This window comes from Panthera uncia (genome assembly GCF_023721935.1).
Source record: "Panthera uncia isolate 11264 chromosome A3 unlocalized genomic scaffold, Puncia_PCG_1.0 HiC_scaffold_11, whole genome shotgun sequence".
Taxonomy (NCBI): Eukaryota; Metazoa; Chordata; class Mammalia; order Carnivora; family Felidae; genus Panthera; species Panthera uncia.
In genome coordinates, this window is record NW_026057578.1 from 24,720,889 (window position 1) to 24,739,671 (window position 18,783).

The window sequence follows — 18,783 nt, forward strand, 5'->3', positions numbered from 1 at the left end:
AAAAAAAAGAACTGTAGGCATAGATAATGACTTTAAGCAAAAGGCAAAATAAAAAAAGCAAGTTTCGGAACAGTGCATATAACATGGTCCATTTACATGGATATGTATATTATAAATGCATTTATATAAAAAGCTGTTTCTATCTCTATTTGCATTCAAAGATCAGGAAAACCAGGCACCAAAAATCTAGTAGTGTTTTCTTTGGGTGGAGAGAGTATGGATGGTTGATTAATTGATTGACTTCCCAACTTTTATTCTTTGAGAGAGAGAGAGACAGACAGAAAGAGAGAGAGAAAGGGAGCACGTCCATATGCATGCAGGGGAGGGGCAGAAAGAGAATCTTAAGCAGATGCTACTGCGAGCATAGAGCCCCACTCGGGGCTCAATCTCACTACCCTGAGATTATGCCCTGAGCTGAAATCAAAGAGTCGGACGCTTAACCAACTGAGCCACTCAGGCACCCCATTATTCTGTTTGTCATTTTTTTAAAGATTTTATTTTGGGGGCGCCTAGGTGGCTCAGTTAAGTGACCGACTCTTGATTTCAGCTCAGGTCATGATCTCAATGTTCAGGAGACGGAGCCCCGCATCCTCTGTGCTGACAGCATGGAGCCTGCTTGGGATTCTCTCTCTCCCTCTCTCTCTGCCCTTCCCTGGCTCGCACTCTCTCTCTCTCTCAAAATAAATAAATAAACATTTTTTTTTAAATGAAAAAAAAAGATTTAAGTAATCTCTACACCCAATAGGCTATTCACAACCCTGAGATTAAGAGTCATATGTTTTACTGACTGAGTCAGCCAGGTGTCTCCCAACTTTTATTCTGAAAACTTTCAAACCTACAGAAAGGTTCCAAAAAGAATAGAGTGATCAGGGACACCTGGCTGGCTCAGTCAGTAGAGCAGGCAAAAAAACAAAAAACAAAAGAGAACTATACATTATAGTCAGTTACCATGTCTCTCTAGTTTCCAGATTATGAGTAATTAAACTTTGTTTTTATTTTCCTATTGTGTATTTTCTATCGTTTCCCAATGGACATGAAATATTTCTGTTAAGAATAAAAATAGGAGGGGTGCCTGACTGTCTTAGTCAGGAGATCATGTGACTCCTGATCTTGGGGTTGTGAGGTCATGAGTACAAGCCCCACACCGGGCATGGAGCCTACTTATTTAAAAAAAAAAAAAAAAAAAAAAAAAAAAAAAAAGGAGTCAAAGTAGCCAGATAATGGCAATGAAACCCCAAAGTAATGTTCTGGATCCCGAATGAAATGACAGCTTCCCTACCCACAGTGGGGCAGGCCAAGGTGCTACTGACAGTCTCTCTTCAGCATGAGAGAGAGCTAAGGCCAACCCCTCTTCTTTCTACAAGGTTCTGAATCCATAGCAGTTAACATGTAGTCCTGGAATCAAGACCCCCTGAGAAGCTGGCCCCGTCCTTACCTGCACGGGTGGGGGGCCCTGGGGCATGGGCTGGTCCAGAGACGTGAAGGCTGACATGGCAGACATGAGCACATCATCGCTCACCAAGATGTTCCCCTGCACCAGCGTCTGGATCAGCGGGGATGGGGGTACTGTAATGTACGTGGAGATCTGAGTAGTGTGAATGAGAAAGAGACAGAGAAGAGACATGTCTGAGGCTCTGGAAGGAAACAGTGCATGATGCAAAAGACTTGGGTTCTGGAATCCCATAGACCTGCATTTCATTTCCACCTCTGCTTCTCCCTGCTGTGCGGCCCTGGGCAAGTCACTCCACCTCTCTGAACTTCCGTTTCCTTATCTATGAAATGAGAATAAGTCATACCTCCCTGTAAGATAAATACTCCATGACCCAGCAATAATACTTCCTGGTATCTCTCCTAGAGAAACACTCACACATTTCACAGGGAGTCTATGAACAAGGGTATTCTATGCAGCCTTATGTCTGATAGCGAATAACTGGAAACAACTTTGGTGTCCATCAAAGGGGAAATGGAGTAAAAAATACAATACAGTCATAAGACAGAATACTACACAGCAGATAAAAAGTACTGCATGAAAAATAAAATTACATAACAACATGCAGATTACATATTCTTAATCTAAAAATTCTAAAACAATAGTACTATTGTACTATTAAAAGTACTATATAATTCCTGTGAGCACTTAAATAAGTATGTGAAAGTATCTCAAAAGGTCAAAGGGTGCCTGAATGGCTCAGTCAGTTAAGCATCTGATTCTTGATTTCAGCTCAGGTCATGATCTCACCGTTCGTGAGTCTGAGCCCCACACTGGGCTCTGCACTGACCGTGCAGAAACTGCTTGGGATTCTCTACCCCCCCATCTCTCCCCCACTCCCTCCCATGTGTGCACACACACACTCTCTCTCTCAAAATAAATAAATAAACTTAAAAAAGAAAAAAAGATCAAGAAGGATACCCTTCAATAGTTAGCTGGGGGGCAGAGAAAAGGAATAGTGCCAAAGGGACCTTGATTTATAACATTCTAACTTTTAAAGTGGAGATGGGAAATATGTATTAGTTGCAAACATACAAATTGATAATAAAAATAATAATATGTTCTCGAGGGTACTGGTGAGGACGAAAGGCAGACCCTACAACAGAGTGTCAAACGTACAGTGACTTCTCCTCAAAGTAGAAGTAAAGGGTTTTTATTTTATTTGTTGCTTTTCTTTACTGACAGCTCTTGGCATCATCCTAGGTCACCTGTTTCTTTGGGACCTCTGGGGACACGGCAGCTGGCCCCCAGACCCCAGAGTCCCTCAACCACGTAAAGACAGCCTGGGTAGGTTAGATGATGCCCCATGTCATGGCCGGGAAAGGCAATGTAGATCCTGGCTCACAAGTATTTTTACAATGTCACATGCATTAGTTAGGCTGACAAAAAATGGGAAAAGATATCCACGTCCATCCAAGTCACTTAGCAGGGGATTCAAGTCTGCCTATGGGCCAACTGCTTATGTTCTAAAGTTATTTCCTTGCCCAGGAGTAAAGGAATTTCCCACTCTCCTTTTACTGGAAAAAAAAAAACAGTGGGGTGGGGAGAGGGAATATTTTCTGCTAACAAACTCATAATCAAGAAGTGGGAAGAATCATTATGTTTTGTGTTAGATGTCTGTGGCAACCTGAGAAGTTTCAGTCTGCAAGTCCTTTGAATCTGGGGGTGAATGCTTTTATTCTGATGGCAGGAATTATGTCTATACAGTAGATAGAGATATGTTTTTTGTTTGGAGATAATGTTTTTTTTTAAGATTTTTTTTTTAATCTTTATTTATTTTTGAGAGAGACAGAGACAGAGCGAGAGTGGGGGAGGGGCAGAGAGAGAGGAAGACACAGAATCTGAAGCAGGCTCCAGTCTCTGAGCTGTCACCGCAGAGCCCAACATGGGGCTCAGACCCATGAACCGTGAGATCATGACCTGAGACGAAGTCGGACGCTTAAATGACAGAGCCACCCAGGCGCCCCCGTTTGGAGATGATGTTTTATTTATTTTTAAAAAAAAAATTTTTTTTTTAACGTTTTTATTCATTTTTTTTTTAGACAGAGAGAGACAGAGCATGAATGGGGGAGGGTCAGAGAGAGGGAGACACAGAATCTGAAACAGGCTCCGGGCTCTGAGCTGTCAGCACAGGGGCCCGATGCGGGGCTCGAACTCATGGACCGTGAGATCGTGACCTGAGCCGAAGTCGGCGCTCAACCGACTGAGCCACCCAGGCGCCCCTGGAGATGATGTTTTAAAGGAATAAGGAGATAAGAGGAAGCCAGAAGGAAATTTGACCCCCTGACCTGGCATCCTGAGACATGTCCAGCCTCTTTTTAAAAAAAATTTTTTTTTAATATTTATTTTTGAGAGAGACAGAGTGTGAGTGGGGGAGGGGCGGGGAGAGAGAGGGAGACACAGAATCTGAAGCAGGCTCCAGGCTAGCAGCAAAGAGACCGACGCGGGCTCGGACTCATGAACCGGTGAGGTCATGACCTGAGCCGAAGTCAGACACTTAACCGACTGAGCCACCAGGTGCCCCTGTCCAGCCTCTTTTATAAGAATTCTTTAATCCCTTTAAGAGCCCCTGACCCAGGGTGTTCTGTTCTCCCCTGGCCTCCAGACCTGTGTTATCTGTCTGCATCTTTGCCACCTCCACTTACAGGTCCAATGGGCATCTCAAATCCAGCATAACCAGCTGAACTCCTGACAGCCCCACCAAAATCTTGCTGTTTTCTCCACTTCAGTAAATGGCAATTCCACCTCTGCCATGGATCACCCTGGACTCCTCCTGATCTCATCTCTCCCATCCAATGCATCCACAAACTCTAGTGGCTCCACCTTCAAAATACTTCCAAAACCTCCTCCCTTCTCTCCACCGCCACTGCCACCATCCTGGTCGAGCCACCACCACCTACTGCCTGGCTTGGTACAATGGCCCCCTAACGCATTTCCTGGGTCTCTCTCTTGACTCTCATCAAAATCTATTCTCTGCACAGCAGCCGGCGTAATCTAGTTCAGGTGTAAACCAGACTATGTCCCTCTTCTGTTCAAAACCTTACAAAGGCTCCCATCTCACTCAGGATAAAAGCCCGTAGGGCCCACATGCTCACCAGGATCCCCCTATTGCCTTGTCTGATCATATCATCTCCCACCCTCCTCCTCCTCACTTATTCAGCTCCGGCCACTCTACCTCCTTGCTGTTCCTGGAATAAACCCAGCATACTCCTACCTCAGGGCCTTTGTACTTGCGGATAGCTCCTCCCGGAATATTCTTCCCCAAAGCAGCAGCATGACTCATTCCCTCACCTCCTTAGGTCTCTGCTCATACGGCACCTCTTCCCAGAGCTCTTCCCCAAGTACCAAATACAAAATGGCAAAACCTCCCGTCTCTCTGCGCTTAACATCCTGAAAAAAGTATGTGTCCAAAACAGTGCCCACACAGTGCCTGACACATAGTGGATGCTCAAAAAAAGACTTGAACAGATGAATGAACAAACAAACGAATGAATACCTGGCGATTGGCAGGAGGTGGGGCCTGCTGGACTGCTGTGGGTGCTGCTGAAGGCGTGTAGATGCTATTGGTGGCCAGTGAGACTGTGGCCAGGGGGGGGGGCATTCCCCTGGCACTGTTCCCGCTTGTGGGTCATAAATGTTGGCAGCGAGTTGAACTGCTTCTTACACTTCCCGCAGAGAAAGACATCCTCATCATCTAGGGGTCACATCCATACAGTAGCAGAGGGAGAGGAACAATGATAAAAGGGAAGATAAATGAGAGGGCATCACAATAAGAAACAGGACAAAACCTGCGGCTGGACCATAAGCATGGCAAACCTAACAGCAACCCATGACTCAGTGTGCGTGTAACAAATGTCAAGATTGTGCTTCCTGGGAGATTTCAAAACCACATAGGCACCTGCAGGAACATCCAGCCACAACTACCCAGGTATCAAAAAATCAGAAATCAAGAAATAGTAGAGTGGGTGCACTTCAAAGTTGAGATATTCGGAATCTTTATCCTGCCTGAGTTCGTTCACCAGTCCCCAAATGGCCTACATGACTTTCTATGTCTCTGCAGGCCCTGTTCTCTCTGCCAAGCTGCTTCTCTCAGAACAACTGATTCTGCAAGATTCTGCTCAAATGTCAGGAAGCCTTCCTAAAGCTAGTCACCACAGCTCCTCACATATCACACTTTTCCCAGCACCACCAGACTATGAGTCCCCTGAAAGGGAGGAAATAAGTCTTACTTACTATCAGAACTGCAATAATCCTGGCACATTTGTTGAATGAGTGGAAGACTAAATGAATGATTAGCTATAGCTGACACCACCCATTGAGGGTCTACCACAGGCCATGCACTGTGCCAAGCACTTGACATGTTATGGCAGGAATGTCTATTTGTCATTCAGTATTTACTCTTTCTTCTTAGACAGTAATACAAACTTTAGTGGGAAACATGACCATCTCATTAAAGACTATATTTCCCAGCCTTTGCAGCTAAACATGTCATGTGACCAAATTCTGACCAATAGGACAAGGGCAACAGTATACTGTCCATGCAACTTCCTTTCTTTCTTTTTTTTTTTTTCTTTTTTTAAAAGTAGGCTTCATGCCCAGTGGGGGCCTGAACCCAGGACCCTGAGATCAAGACCTGAGCTGAGATCAAGAGTCGGGCACTTAAGTGACTGAGGCACCCAAGCGCCCCTATGCAACTTCCTTTTTTTTTTTTAATTTTTTTTTTTCAACGTTTTTTATTTATTTTTGGGACAGAGAGAGACAGAGCATGAACGGGGGAGGGGCAGAGAGAGAGGGAGACACAGAATCGGAAACAGGCTCCAGGCTCCGAGCCATCAGCCCAGAGCCTGACGCGGGGCTCGAACTCACGGACCGCGAGATCGTGACCTGGCTGAAGTCGGACGCTTAACCGACTGCGCCACCCAGGCGCCCCTGCAACTTCCTTTTAAAAGGAAGTTCTTTCTTCCCTTTGTGTTGGCTACAATGTGGAAATGAAAGTGAAAAGCTGGAGCAGGCAACATAGACTGCAGATAGAGGGCAACAGAACCAAAAGAAAAAAGGGTCTGAGTCTCACCATCCCCACCCCAAATGCACATCAGGACTTCATGTAACAGAGAAATAAACTTTCATCTGTACAAACCACAAGAAACTCACGTTTCTTATTTACAACTGCTGAAAGTAAATCCCAAGTGTCCTCACAAGGCTTCTACGAGGCAAGGCTATTATCCTCATTTTACAGATGTGGAAACTGGGGCACAGAGAAGCTAACCTACTTGTGTCCAAGGTCATAGAGCCAGGAACTATGGGAATAAGGATTCAAACCCAGGTGGGCATCTCTCTGTGCCCAGAATGGTTCCCAAGTATTCAAAACTGTTTGTGGAATGAATAAATACACAGATTCACACAGGGCTTTAAAGTTCCTTACTTTCTCTCTCTGTCTCAGGGGCCTGGCCCGTAAACTGGAGATTCATGCTCAGCCTGTTCTTTCCATAGAAGGGAGGCTGAGAAATAACTTCTGGGTCAAAGGTACAACCACTGCCAAGCTCCACTGCCTAGAGCTTCCCTATGTCACAATCCCCACGTTCACTAAATGATTGAGAAAGAGTGTCCTCATCGCTAAGCAGAGAAAAGCATGAGCCTGAAAATCCAGGCTGGGAGAGGGGAGAGGGTTCAGACACCAGAGGACATCCTGGGGACCACAGTAGGCAATTCATTCCCATACCCTCTCAGGAGCCCCACCTGTTTTTCACAGGGAGTTACTCACCCTTCCCACTGGTGAACCTGAGCAGATACTCACCCAGTGGCTGGATAGTAGGAGGTGCATTGACACTCTGGCCTGTTGGATCAGGGACTGCTCCTTGGCCATCCAACAATGACTGGACCGCCAGGACAGTCTGATTGTCCATTCCTGAAAAACAACAACAAAATGGTGTCTCTGACTTCACCCTTACAAGCCAGACCCAACACAAGGCCTCTGTGGCAAAGACAGTTGGCCGTGCCCCGATGCACATCTCTCCTACTTCCACTGTAGTAGAACCCAACGTTTTTGGCTGAAAATATGGCCCCACAATAAAGATCACACTTCCCAGCTGCTCTTGCAGCTACAGAATGTCTACATTCTGGACAATGGGATATAAGGAAAGGTATTCTATGGCAGCATCTAGAAAGTTTTCTTAAAACTGCCTGGCACATGATGTCCTCTCTTCCCCATCCTCCATCCTGCTTCCTAGAACAAGAATACAATACTGAATAATCTAGCCACCATCCCAGATCATGAGGACAAGGGTGATACCCTAGGGATTGCAGGGCAAAAAGCTGGAAACCATCCTGGGCCTCTGGGAACCTTGTAGGACACAGCCACCCTTGTAGCTCTGGACCATCTTCCTCTGGACTCCCATATGAGAGAAATAAAGAAATAAACTACTAGCCTGTTTAAGCCACTACTAGATTGGGCTTCTCTCTTCCTCTTGGAGAGTCTGATCCTAAATCACATAGCCCCTCCACAAATCATGTTACCAAGTCCTCCCCACCCTATTCCACCCACCCCACAACAAATTTATTTGTGCACTTGGCCATCTTTGCTTCCTTTGTTTTCCAACATGTGCTTGTCTTTTCAGTTCCTCAGTAACCAGTGTAATCTGAATTGATGGTGGGGACACCCGTGAGAAGCCGAGTGCTTCCATGTTTTCCAATCCGTTGTCACTGCTGAGGTTCACGGTAGAACATTATCTAGCCATGTCCCCAGCTGGAGGACAGGTGTTCTCACATCGAAGTGGCCACCAAAGCACATTACCTCCCTCTCCAAAAAACCCAGAGGGTGCTTCCTTCTCTCTGTCCCCACAGCCAATGCTCTGGTTCCAACCTCTCAGCTTTTACCTGGACACCTGCCCCAGCTTCTAAAGGCAATGTAAATTAGAACCATTAGTTCCTGCAGCCAAGGTGAATTCATATTTTCTCTCGTCACAATGCTTGCTGTGTCTTTCCTGAGACCAGCTCTTCCCTCCAACCCCTCCTACTCCCTCAGAAACCACTCTCCACCAACTGGTCCCTTGTTTCACAGCATGCCAGCAACCTTTCCTTCCCATCAACAGCTACACACGCTCAGGTCTCTCTAGAATGCCCTCTCTTGAACCTATATTCCTATCTCTCCTTCCTTCAACATCAAGCATCCCTCCATCTCCTCTGCCCACCTCCCAATACTCCTCCACCCACTTTGTGAGGCTCTGGCCCCCAGCATTCCACAAAAATCACCAAAGAAACCTGTCAGCATTGGATGTTCCTTCCTTGAAACACTCCCTTCTCCTGCTCTAGGATACCCCCCTCCTGGGTCTTCTCCCACCTTTGCTCACTCCTTCCCAGACTCCTTTGCTCTTTTCTGTCAGTCCCCTAAAGTTTCTATTTTGAAAGGTTCCTTCTGTCCGGATTCTCTCTCCTTTCCCTCTTACACTCTCCCTGGGTAGACTCACTCACCCCCATCTAGTTGTCCCCCAAATCTGGAGTCTCAAACCTGGGGTTTGCTCCCCTGGATGAACTTCAGTAAATCCATTTTATACAAGATTGTGAGTATATTAGCATTTGTATTCAAACCTGTACATGAGCATTCACAGCAGTTTTATTCATAATAGTAAAAAACTGGAAACTCAGATGTCCTTCAACGGGTGAATGGTTAAACAAACTGGTATATCCCACTGTGGAATATGACTCAGCAATAAAAAGGAACACACTATTGACATACACAATAACTTGGGTGACTCTCCAGGGAATTATAAGTGAAAAAAGCCAATCTCAAAGGTCATATACTATATGATTCCATTTACATAACATTCTTGAAAAGACAAAAATTTTAGAACTGAAGAACAGATCAGTGGTGGACAGACATCAGAGATGAGGGGAGAGGGGAAAGAGGTGGGTGTGGCTATAAATGGGCAACACCTGACAGTGAGGGAACTGTTCTGTATGCTGTGTTATAAAATAGTTTTACACAATGTTACATTGAGGGAAACTAGTAAAGAGTACATGGAATCTCTCTATATTATTTCTTACAACCACATGCGAATTTATGAAAAAAAAAAAAAAGAATGATTTCAAAAAAAATTTTTTTCTCCAAAATAAAATATTTTATTTAAAAAATACTGCCTGGGAGTGCCTGGGTGGCTCAGCTGGTTAAGCGTCCGACTTCAGCTCAGGTGGTGCTCTCACAGTTTGGGAGTTGGAGCCGCACATTAGGCTCTGTGCTTTTTCTGATCCTGTCTCCCTCTCTCTGTGCCTCCCCCACTCACACATGCTCTTTCTCAAAAACAAACAGATATTTTAAAAACATAAGTATAAATATAAAAAATACTGCCTGTCAGGGTGCCTGGGTTGCTCAGTCAGTTGAGTGTCCGACTCCTGATTTCAGCTCAGAACATGATCCCAGGGTCATGGGATTGAGCCCCACATGGGGCTCCTCACTGAGTATGGAGCCTGCTTAAGATTCTCTCTCTCTCTCTCTCTCTCTCTCTCTCTCTCTGTCCCTCTTCCCTGCTTGCTCTTTCTCTGAAATAAAAAATAAAAAGTTTAAAAATAAATAAATAGGGGTCCCTGGGTGGCTCAGTTGGTTAAGCATCTGACTTTGGCTCAGGTCATAATCTCACAGTTTGTGGGTTCGAGCCCCGCACTGGGCTCTGTGCTGACAGCTCAGAGCCCGGAGCCTGCTTCTTAGATTCTGTGTCTCCCTCTCTCTCTACCCCTCCCCTACTCGCTCTCTCAAAAATAAATAAAGCTTAAAAATTTTTTTTTAATAAATAAGTAAATGAATAATACTGCCTGCCAGACACTTGATCTTAGCCAAAAGGCTGAGAAGCGATTCAGAACTATGGAGACAATCGAAAGATCAGTGATACCCAGAGGCTTACAGGGACACAAGATCTTTAAAGCAGTGAAAGTCCTCTGTGATGCCACTGTGATGACGGATATATGTTATTACACACTTGTCTACCAGAATGTGCACCACCAAGAGTGAACCTTAAGGGGCGCCTGGGTGGCTCAGTGGGTTAAGCGTCCGACTTCGGCTCAGGTCATGATCTCGCAGTCCGTGGGTTTGAGCCCCACGTCAGGCTCTGTGCTGACAGCTCAGAGCCTGTTTCAGATTCTGTGTCTCCCTCTTTCTCTGACCCTCCCCTGTTCATGCTCTCTGTCTCAAAAATAAATAAATGTTAAACAAAAAAAAAATTTTAAGAGTGAACCTTAAGACAAACCATGGACTTGGGTGATTACGATGGGTCAATGTGGATTCATCCTTGGCAGCAAATGTACCATTCTGACGAATTACGTGGAGAATGGGGGAGGCTAGTCATGTGTGAGATCAGAGGGTACACAGGAAATCTCTGTACCTGCCTCTCAACTTAGTTGTGAACCTAAGACTGCTAAAAATGAAAAAGGTTTTTTTTTTTTTTAAATACTGCCCATCTAAAATGGAAATCAAGCTAAATGTGTCACTTTCACCCCTCAATTTTCCCTCTTCCAATAATCCTCATAAGCAAGAACAGGTACCACCATTCACCCAGCCACAGCCCCTGGGGCACCCCTTCACTCTTTCCCCAACCTATTTCCCGGCCCTCTTCTCATTTCTAGTCCCTCAGCAAGTCTGGCCTATTCTGCTTCCACTGCCTCTCTCAGATCCACTTTCTTCCATCTGAGAGGCTGTCTCCCCTGGGGCCCAGGCCACCATCGGTTCTCAGCAGGACAACTGCAGCTACTTCACTCACCTCCCAGCTGCCACTCTGGCCCCCTCCAGTGTGTTCTCAGAGCAGCCTGAGTGAACTTTATAAAACATACATCAGATTGTGTTGCTCCCCTGCTGAAAACCCTTTCTTGGTTCCACACTGATTCCAAGATAAAGTTCAGAAGTCTCATTTCTAGCTCCTCGTTCACACAAACTTCTGTGAATCCTAGAAGACCTCTCTTCCTCCCAGGGCTTTGCAAATGCAGTTCCTACTGTCTGGGTCACCTCTGGATCCCCACAGTTCTGCTGTCCTTGCCGAAGCCCAGAAGGTACCACACTGTTCTAGGAACTGATTTTTCTTCTAATTTCCTCATCACTCAGTACATGAACAAATTCAAACATCTAGGACGTCCATGGAACCTAAAGAGAAAGTAGGCCTCACCCCATTCTGTTGGTCTCCCAGATCCTGACACTGACCCTGGCCCTCCACATCCATCACCCACATCAGCACTAAATGCCAGCTAAGATAATCTTTTATGGCTTAACTTTTCTATAATTCTAGAATTACAATATTTGCTTGTTCTATAATTTCTTTATGCCTCCTCCCTGCCCCCCACTGTGGGGCAGGAAATGTGTCTGGCTCAGTGAGTATTCTTGAATTAGAAACTCTCCAGATGGGGTGAGGGTTACCTACATTTTATGGTGAGAACTCTGATCCCCCAAGAAGTGAAGGGACATCATAGAGATCTCCTAAGGGGCTCAGTCTCAGCTACATACCACTAGTCGGGCCAGCTTTCAGTCTGCACCCTAATTATGTGCACACTGATCTTATCACACCTCTCCAAGAACATTCACACCTCTCCAGTCTGTATCTCCCCCTGTATCTACTCTGCACCACGGCCCTGAAGCCACTAAGGCTCCTTCCCACCCACCCATGTCCAGGAGTGCATATGGAGGCCTTCAGTGTTTTCTGTCTCCAAAACCCACAATTCCCTGGGTCTGAGACCCACCTCCATGTTAGGAACCTGCAAAGAACAGGACCATCAGTTGGTGCCCAGGGTTTATAGGTTTCCGTCTGAGGGCACTGTGTTCCAGCCAAGCACACCGTTGACACCCATATACTCATCGTTTCTTGGTCTGAGTTTATAAAATTCAGCACCCCAGCACAGTGCACAAAATAGGCACTTAGTGTTTGTTGCTTTGGGTCTGTGCGCACTAAGTCCTGGCCTTGCGCACAGGTAGCACCTATCCCTTCCAGGTCTGATTTTGAGACTATGTCAGGGAACGAGGCACAGTTGGCGCTTAAGGCAAGTTCTTCGTGGTCAGGACTCCTGGCTCGGCTGCTTCGGCCTCCAAGCCCCTCCCGCCCTCCCACCATTGTCCCCCCCCGGGAGCGGCACCCTCCGTCGAGCTCTTCCAGGCCTGGCGGGTGCGCGGGTTCCCCGGCTGTTCCCTCCAGGAAATCCCTCCCGCGCCGGCCCGAGGCCCTCGCGGGTGGACGCTGTTCCTGTCCGAGGCCTCCCCCACGACCAAGGCCCCGGCCATGCCTCCCCGGCAGTTCTGCCCCGGTGCTCGCCCCCAGGGCGTTCCCTCCCCGCTCTTCCTGTCCCGTTGTCCCCCCAGCGCCGAGCCTCGGCTCCCGCGGCTGTTCTGCTCCGATGCCCCCGCCCCCCGCCACTGTGCCCTAGCTCTGCCGCTGTTCCGGTTCCGTTGCCCACCCCCCCCGCCGGGCCTCGGCTCCCGCGGCTGTTCCCGTCCGTGCCCCTCCCGCCCCGCGGCTGTTCCGGTCCCGGCGCCCTCCGCCCCGCGGCCGCCGCGCGCCCTGGGCCGGGCGCTGCGAGGACGCGGCGGGAGGGGGTGCAACGCGGAACAGCTGCCTCCCCCGGCTCCGCCGCTGCTCACCCTCCAGGGCCTCGAAAATCGTCTGCGCCATCTTGGAGCCGCCGCCGTCTCCGGAGTCGCTGCGGGGCTACGTGAGCATTGTGGGAGCCGCGGCGGAATCAGGGCCGCCAGGGGGCGCTCGGGAGTCGCCGCCGAGCCCCCTGTCCTTGAAACTCAGCCATGGCCCCTTCCCCTGGGGCCGCCTTGGTAACCCAGTCACTGGGGCATGTGGACCCCCATCCCTGTCTTACTTGAACCCGCAACTCTACACACGGACCGCATCCCAGCCGCACACAGGGGACCTCCCAGTTGAGTATTAGATCCGTGATATTATCTGGACCTCCATCTCTGCCACAGTGGACTTGCCACCCCCACCCCTGCAAGTGAGACCCCCAATTTTGCAACATGGAACTTATATCCACCGCACAGAGTATCCCCCACCTAACCCGGACCACCCAGCTCTGTCACTAGGACCTCCACCTAACACAAGACCCCTGCCTCAGCTGTGCAACACTGATTCCCACCCCTTCTCATTTGCCTCAAACCACAGTGAGCCCCATCTCTGCCTATTGGGAGCCACCTGTCTCATGAAGTGTCTCCCATCTCAGCTTGGTCTTCATCTCCCATCATCGCAGATATTCACCCACGACTGTTGCTTAAACACCCATTTCCACCTTTTGGGAATGAACAGACCTCCATCCTGCCTCCTAGAGATTCCATTCTGTCAGTAAGCCCCCAATACCTACCTCAGGAACCTCCAGCCCAGCCTTGTAGAAAGCCTATCCAGGTGTTCCAGCGATTCCCCCTATCCCTCCCTCCCCCCATCTCACGCCCCTCTCTCTTCCTTGTTCATGCTCCATCAGCCACTGAGGGCTTACTGTGCACCTAGTCCTATAATACCTCCAGGATGCAGTGTTCCTTTCCCATGGAGTTAGGGATGGAGGGAGCAGACAAACATTAAATCTTAAAAATTACTTAATAACAAGGTGTGATAGTGTTTCCAAAGGAGTATACTTGGGTCACAAGGAAGAGTTGGGGAGTGTGTGGCAGGGAGAGGAAACCAGAGAGGTGCCATCAATCATTCTCTCTCCTATGAATGTAGCCAAATCCTCCCACTGGACTACCATGGATCTCACTCTAAATGTTCTCATTGTTTTTGTTTTTGTGTTTTGTTTTTTGTTTTTTGTTTGTTTGTTTGTTTTACCTATTTTAGACTCATCTAAAGCAATAACCATAAAAATCACAACTTTCATTTTCTGATATTCACTAAATAAATATATTAACTCCTAAAAGTAAAAAAAAATATATTTGTTCAAGAGTACTTTACCCTTGTGGAACATTACCAGCCACTGCTCCTGATAAGTTGCCTCACAGATCCTTTGTCTACACGCCCCCTCAAGGCTCATTTCTGCTGGTGAACTCCCCATCTTACCCAGAATACCACCCGTCTCCCCCAGCACTACACCCCTTCCCCTTCCTATTCTCCCTTGCACATAAAGCCCTGAGCAAATGTCCACCACAGAGAACCTACCCTTTTCCCAGATTGTATGCCTCACCCTCTTTCCTGGGAGCCTTGGAGACCTAGGGCCCTCCTCAAGCCCTAAACCCTCCTTCCCATTGACTCTCTAGCAGGAGTGAGGCCAGGCTTCCTCCTCCATGTCTTTCCTTTAACATCACCATTGATCCAATGGCCTTAGAGTCTCATTATCTCTCCCCTTCAAGAGCTTCTCAACATAACTGTTCTTTTAAACAATTATTTAAGTAATATATTAATACATGCACATTCATTTAATTAGAATTGACCCTTGAACATCATGGGGGGGGGGGGCACCAACCCTGAACACAGTTGAAAATTCTGTGTATAACTTTTGACTCCCCCAAAATCTAACTACTAATAGCCTACTATTGACCAATAACATAAACTGTTGGTTAGCAAATATTCTGTATGTTATATGTATTATATACTGTATTCTTACAATAAAGTAAACTAGAAAAAAAGAAAATGTTATTAAGAAAATCTTAAGGAAGAGGGGCACCTGGCTGGTCCAGTACATAGAACATGTGACTCTTGATCTCGGGCTTGTGAGTTTGAGCCTCACATCAGGTTTAGAGATTAGTTAAAAAATAAAACTAAGGGCTCCTGGGTGGCTCAGTCGGTTAAGTGTCTGACCCTCGATTTCAGTTCAGGTCATGATCTCACAGTTCATGAAATAAAGCCCCATGTTGGGCTCTGAGCTGACAGTGTGGAGCATGAGTGGGATTCTCCCTCCCATTCTCTCTCTCTCTCTCTCTCTGCCTCTCCCCTGCTCACTCTCTCTCTCAAAATAAATAAATAAAAACTTTAAAAAAGTAAATCTTTAAAGGGGTGCCTTAGTCAGTACAGCATGCGACTCTTGATCTTGGGGTTGAGTTCCAGCCCTGAGTTGGGTGTAGAGATTACTTTAAAAAATAAAATCTTGGGGCGCCTGGGTGGCGCAGTCGGTTAAGCGTCCGACTTCAGCCAGGTCACGATCTCGCGGTCTGTGAGTTCGAGCCCCGCGTCAGGCTCTGGGCTGATGGCTCGGAGCCTGGAGCCTGTTTCCGATTCTGTGTCTCCCTCTCTCTCTGCCCCTCCCCCGTTCATGCTCTGTCTCTCTCTGTCCCAAAAATAAATAAAAAAACGTTGAAAAAAAAATTAAAAAAATAAAAAATAAAAAATAAAATCTTTAAAAAAATAATAAAAAATGAAATCTTACAAAAAGAGAGAGAAAATCATAAATAAGAGAAAAAATATTTACAGCACTGTACTGTGAGAAATCCACATAAAAGTGGACCTGCACAGTTCAAACCTGTGTTGTTCAAGGTTAACTATAACTTAAAATACTTACTATGTACGTATTGTGTTAGACATTGTTCTAGATGCTGGGGACACCGCCATGAATAAAAAGACAAAAATCCTTGCTTTCATGGAGTCATCGTCCAGCAGGCAAGATGGGCTGTAACAAGAAAAAAAAAGAGAGAGAAATGTTCTGTGACTCTCTCTCTCTCTCTCTCTCTCTCTCTATATATATATATATATATAATATATATAAAATATATATTTTTATCTCTCTCTCTATATATATAATATATATATAAAATATATATATATATATATATTTTTTTTTTTTTTTTCCTGGAGGAAAGGAAACTACTGTCTGGGTGGTCAGGGAGGGACTCTCTGAGGAGGTGGACTTGAGAAATGAGATGGAGTCATATGGAGAAAAGGAAACACGCAGAGCTTATCAGCTCAATCATGTTGGGCAAAGGCAGACTCTGAGGCCAAAATGAAAGGAGGCCAAGGACTGTAAAGGGGCAACTGAGGATAAGTGAGGTATGGATACAAGAACATGAAAATGGAGAGACAGACAAGGCCAGCGTGAGGGTTGGGGTTTAGTTCTGAGCATGGTGGGAGGCACTGGACAGTAAAAGATTCCACCAACACAAGTCTTGGCAACTTTCCATACATTTTCATATATCCGGGTGCATATGCACATCGTTGATTTTTATCTGCTCTTCAGGCCTTTGCAAATGCTGTTCTCTCTTACCGAAATGCTATTCTTCCACCCTCATTGGGACACCACAAGCTTGCCTTTGTGCCCCCTCTAAAAAGCTTTCCCTGATCTGCCTAGATGGGATCCATCCCTCCCTTGCTGTTCCAGTTTCTCACAGTACCTGGTACTACTGCTGTCATGTGATGCTTTTCTTGGAAACCCCCAGTTTCTCCACCCCATCAAAAGGAGTTCTCTGAGCTGGGGAGGCACTTGATCCATCTGGTTGGTTGGAACTCAAAGCTTGATGCAGAGTAACCTGTGAAATGCTCCTTACTTGACTACCTGACTGATATAACACCTGAATGAGCTTTCAGGGATGTTGAACCCATCTCCAGCAGGCTCCCCATTCAGGCTGCCCCCTGCTCTGAACTTTCTGCTCCTCGCCTTCATCTCTTCCTCCACCCAAATCTACCAGTCCTAGGTCCCATTTCCCTGGGACCAGCTGGTTGGCACTGAACTGAATCAAATCACAGCTTAGAGAGTCCTGGTATAAGTAACATAGTAATTCTAGGTATGGAGCCAAGCAGGGAGGAGGGAAAGTTTGGGAAACTTCCAGTGTTGCTCTCCACAATGAGTGCTCCAACCATCCCAGAAAAGTAAACTTTCTCCGTGGGGAGGAGAGACATCATGAGCAGTTTAAACCAGATTCCTAGCTGCAAGGGAAAGGAAATTAGGACACACATAGCAGTACTGGGCCCTGACATCTTGTTCATTGTTAGCGGTAGGAGATAGCAAGACATGGTAGTTGCTATGGGCTGAATTGTGTCTCCCAAGAATTCATATGTTGACATTCTAACCCCCTAGTACCTCAGAATGTGACTATATTTAGAGATAGGGCCCTTAAAGAAGTAACTAAGATTAAACGAGGTTATGTATCATATAGGTAGGTCCTAATCCAACATGTCCTTATAAAAAGAGGAAATTTGGACACAGGTACATACAGAGGGAAGACTATGTGAAGACACAACAAGACAGCCACCTATAAACGTTATCTAACATTGCCACTATTTTCAGAGGATTAACTGAATAAACCAGTCCACCATTACTGGAAAGAAAGAAAGAAAGAAAGAAAGAAAGAAAGAAAGAAAGAAAGAAAGAGGGAGGGAGGAAGAAAGAAAAAGAAAGAAAGAGAGAAAAGAAACAAAATCCAGTTTCAGTGATAAAACAGGCCAAGTATAATTCCTCCTTTACTAACCTCTGACACCATCTTCTGACACTGACTCAGGCAATAATATCCCAGATAAATACCACGTGGCCCAAGTACCACATATGGCACCTTCACAAGCCATAGCCACCACTCAATGTGTAGCTGTTATCCAATGACAACTCCATATAGTAACATACATACATTTTACCCACCAGTGCTCTGGGAGATGTCAATCCCAAACTGTATTGCTTCAACAAGCATATGTTGGACACCCACCATGTGCTAAGTACTGGGGTTACAGCGGAAAACAAGACCGCCAAAGTTTCTGCTGTCATGGAATTTACAACCTGGTAGGGACAATGGACGATGGACTTGTAGCAAACAAATAATTTCAAAGAGTGAAGAGTTAATATGAAGAAAATAAAAGGGAGGGCAGTGCTACTTTTAGATGGGGCATCTAGGAAGCCCTCTCTGAAGAGGCGGCATTTGATCTGAAACCTGACGTTTGTGAAGGAGCCCGCCATGGGCAGAACTGGGGGTGATGCATACCAGTCAGGGAAATAGCAAGTTCAAAGGCGCTGAGACAGCAGCATTCTTGGCATGCTCAAGGAATGGCACCCTTACCAGTTTTGCTGGAGATGAGTGAGGGGGCAAGTGACAGGATATGAGGTTAGAGAAGGAAGCAGGGGCCAGATTATACAGTCTTCTCCTGTGAGTTGTGGGAAGGAGTTTGGATTTGAAGAATAAACGGAAGCCTTTGAGATGCCATATGATTTATGCTCTGACAAGTTTGCTATGATCACTGTTATCCAATCAGAACTGTCATGTGTAAAGGTAAGGTTTGGCTCCTCCCAGGGTCACTATCCCAATACTAGGGAGGGCAGCTCCTCTTTCAAGAAACCTCCTTGAAAACTCACGCCCACCTACTTCCAACCACGGTCTACAGTCTATCTGGTGGGACAAATACGGGTTCAGGATTCTGGCCCCCTTAGGG

The 18,783-nt window shown here is 46.4% G+C and overlaps 1 protein-coding gene across 1 annotated transcript in view; it reads right to left on the bottom strand.

Annotated features, from left to right (window-relative positions):
- The window catches only part of ZNF341 (zinc finger protein 341), a 47,133-nt gene extending 33,680 nt beyond the window's left edge, over positions 1–13,453 (bottom strand). The window contains 5 exon segments of the mRNA XM_049649980.1: positions 1,436–1,585; positions 4,986–5,084; positions 5,086–5,183; positions 7,284–7,394; positions 13,092–13,453. Of these exon segments, the coding sequence (XP_049505937.1) occupies positions 1,436–1,585; positions 4,986–5,084; positions 5,086–5,183; positions 7,284–7,394; positions 13,092–13,122 (489 nt within the window). The 5' untranslated portion in view covers positions 13,123–13,453.
- Between the last annotated feature and the right edge of the window lie 5,330 nt (positions 13,454–18,783).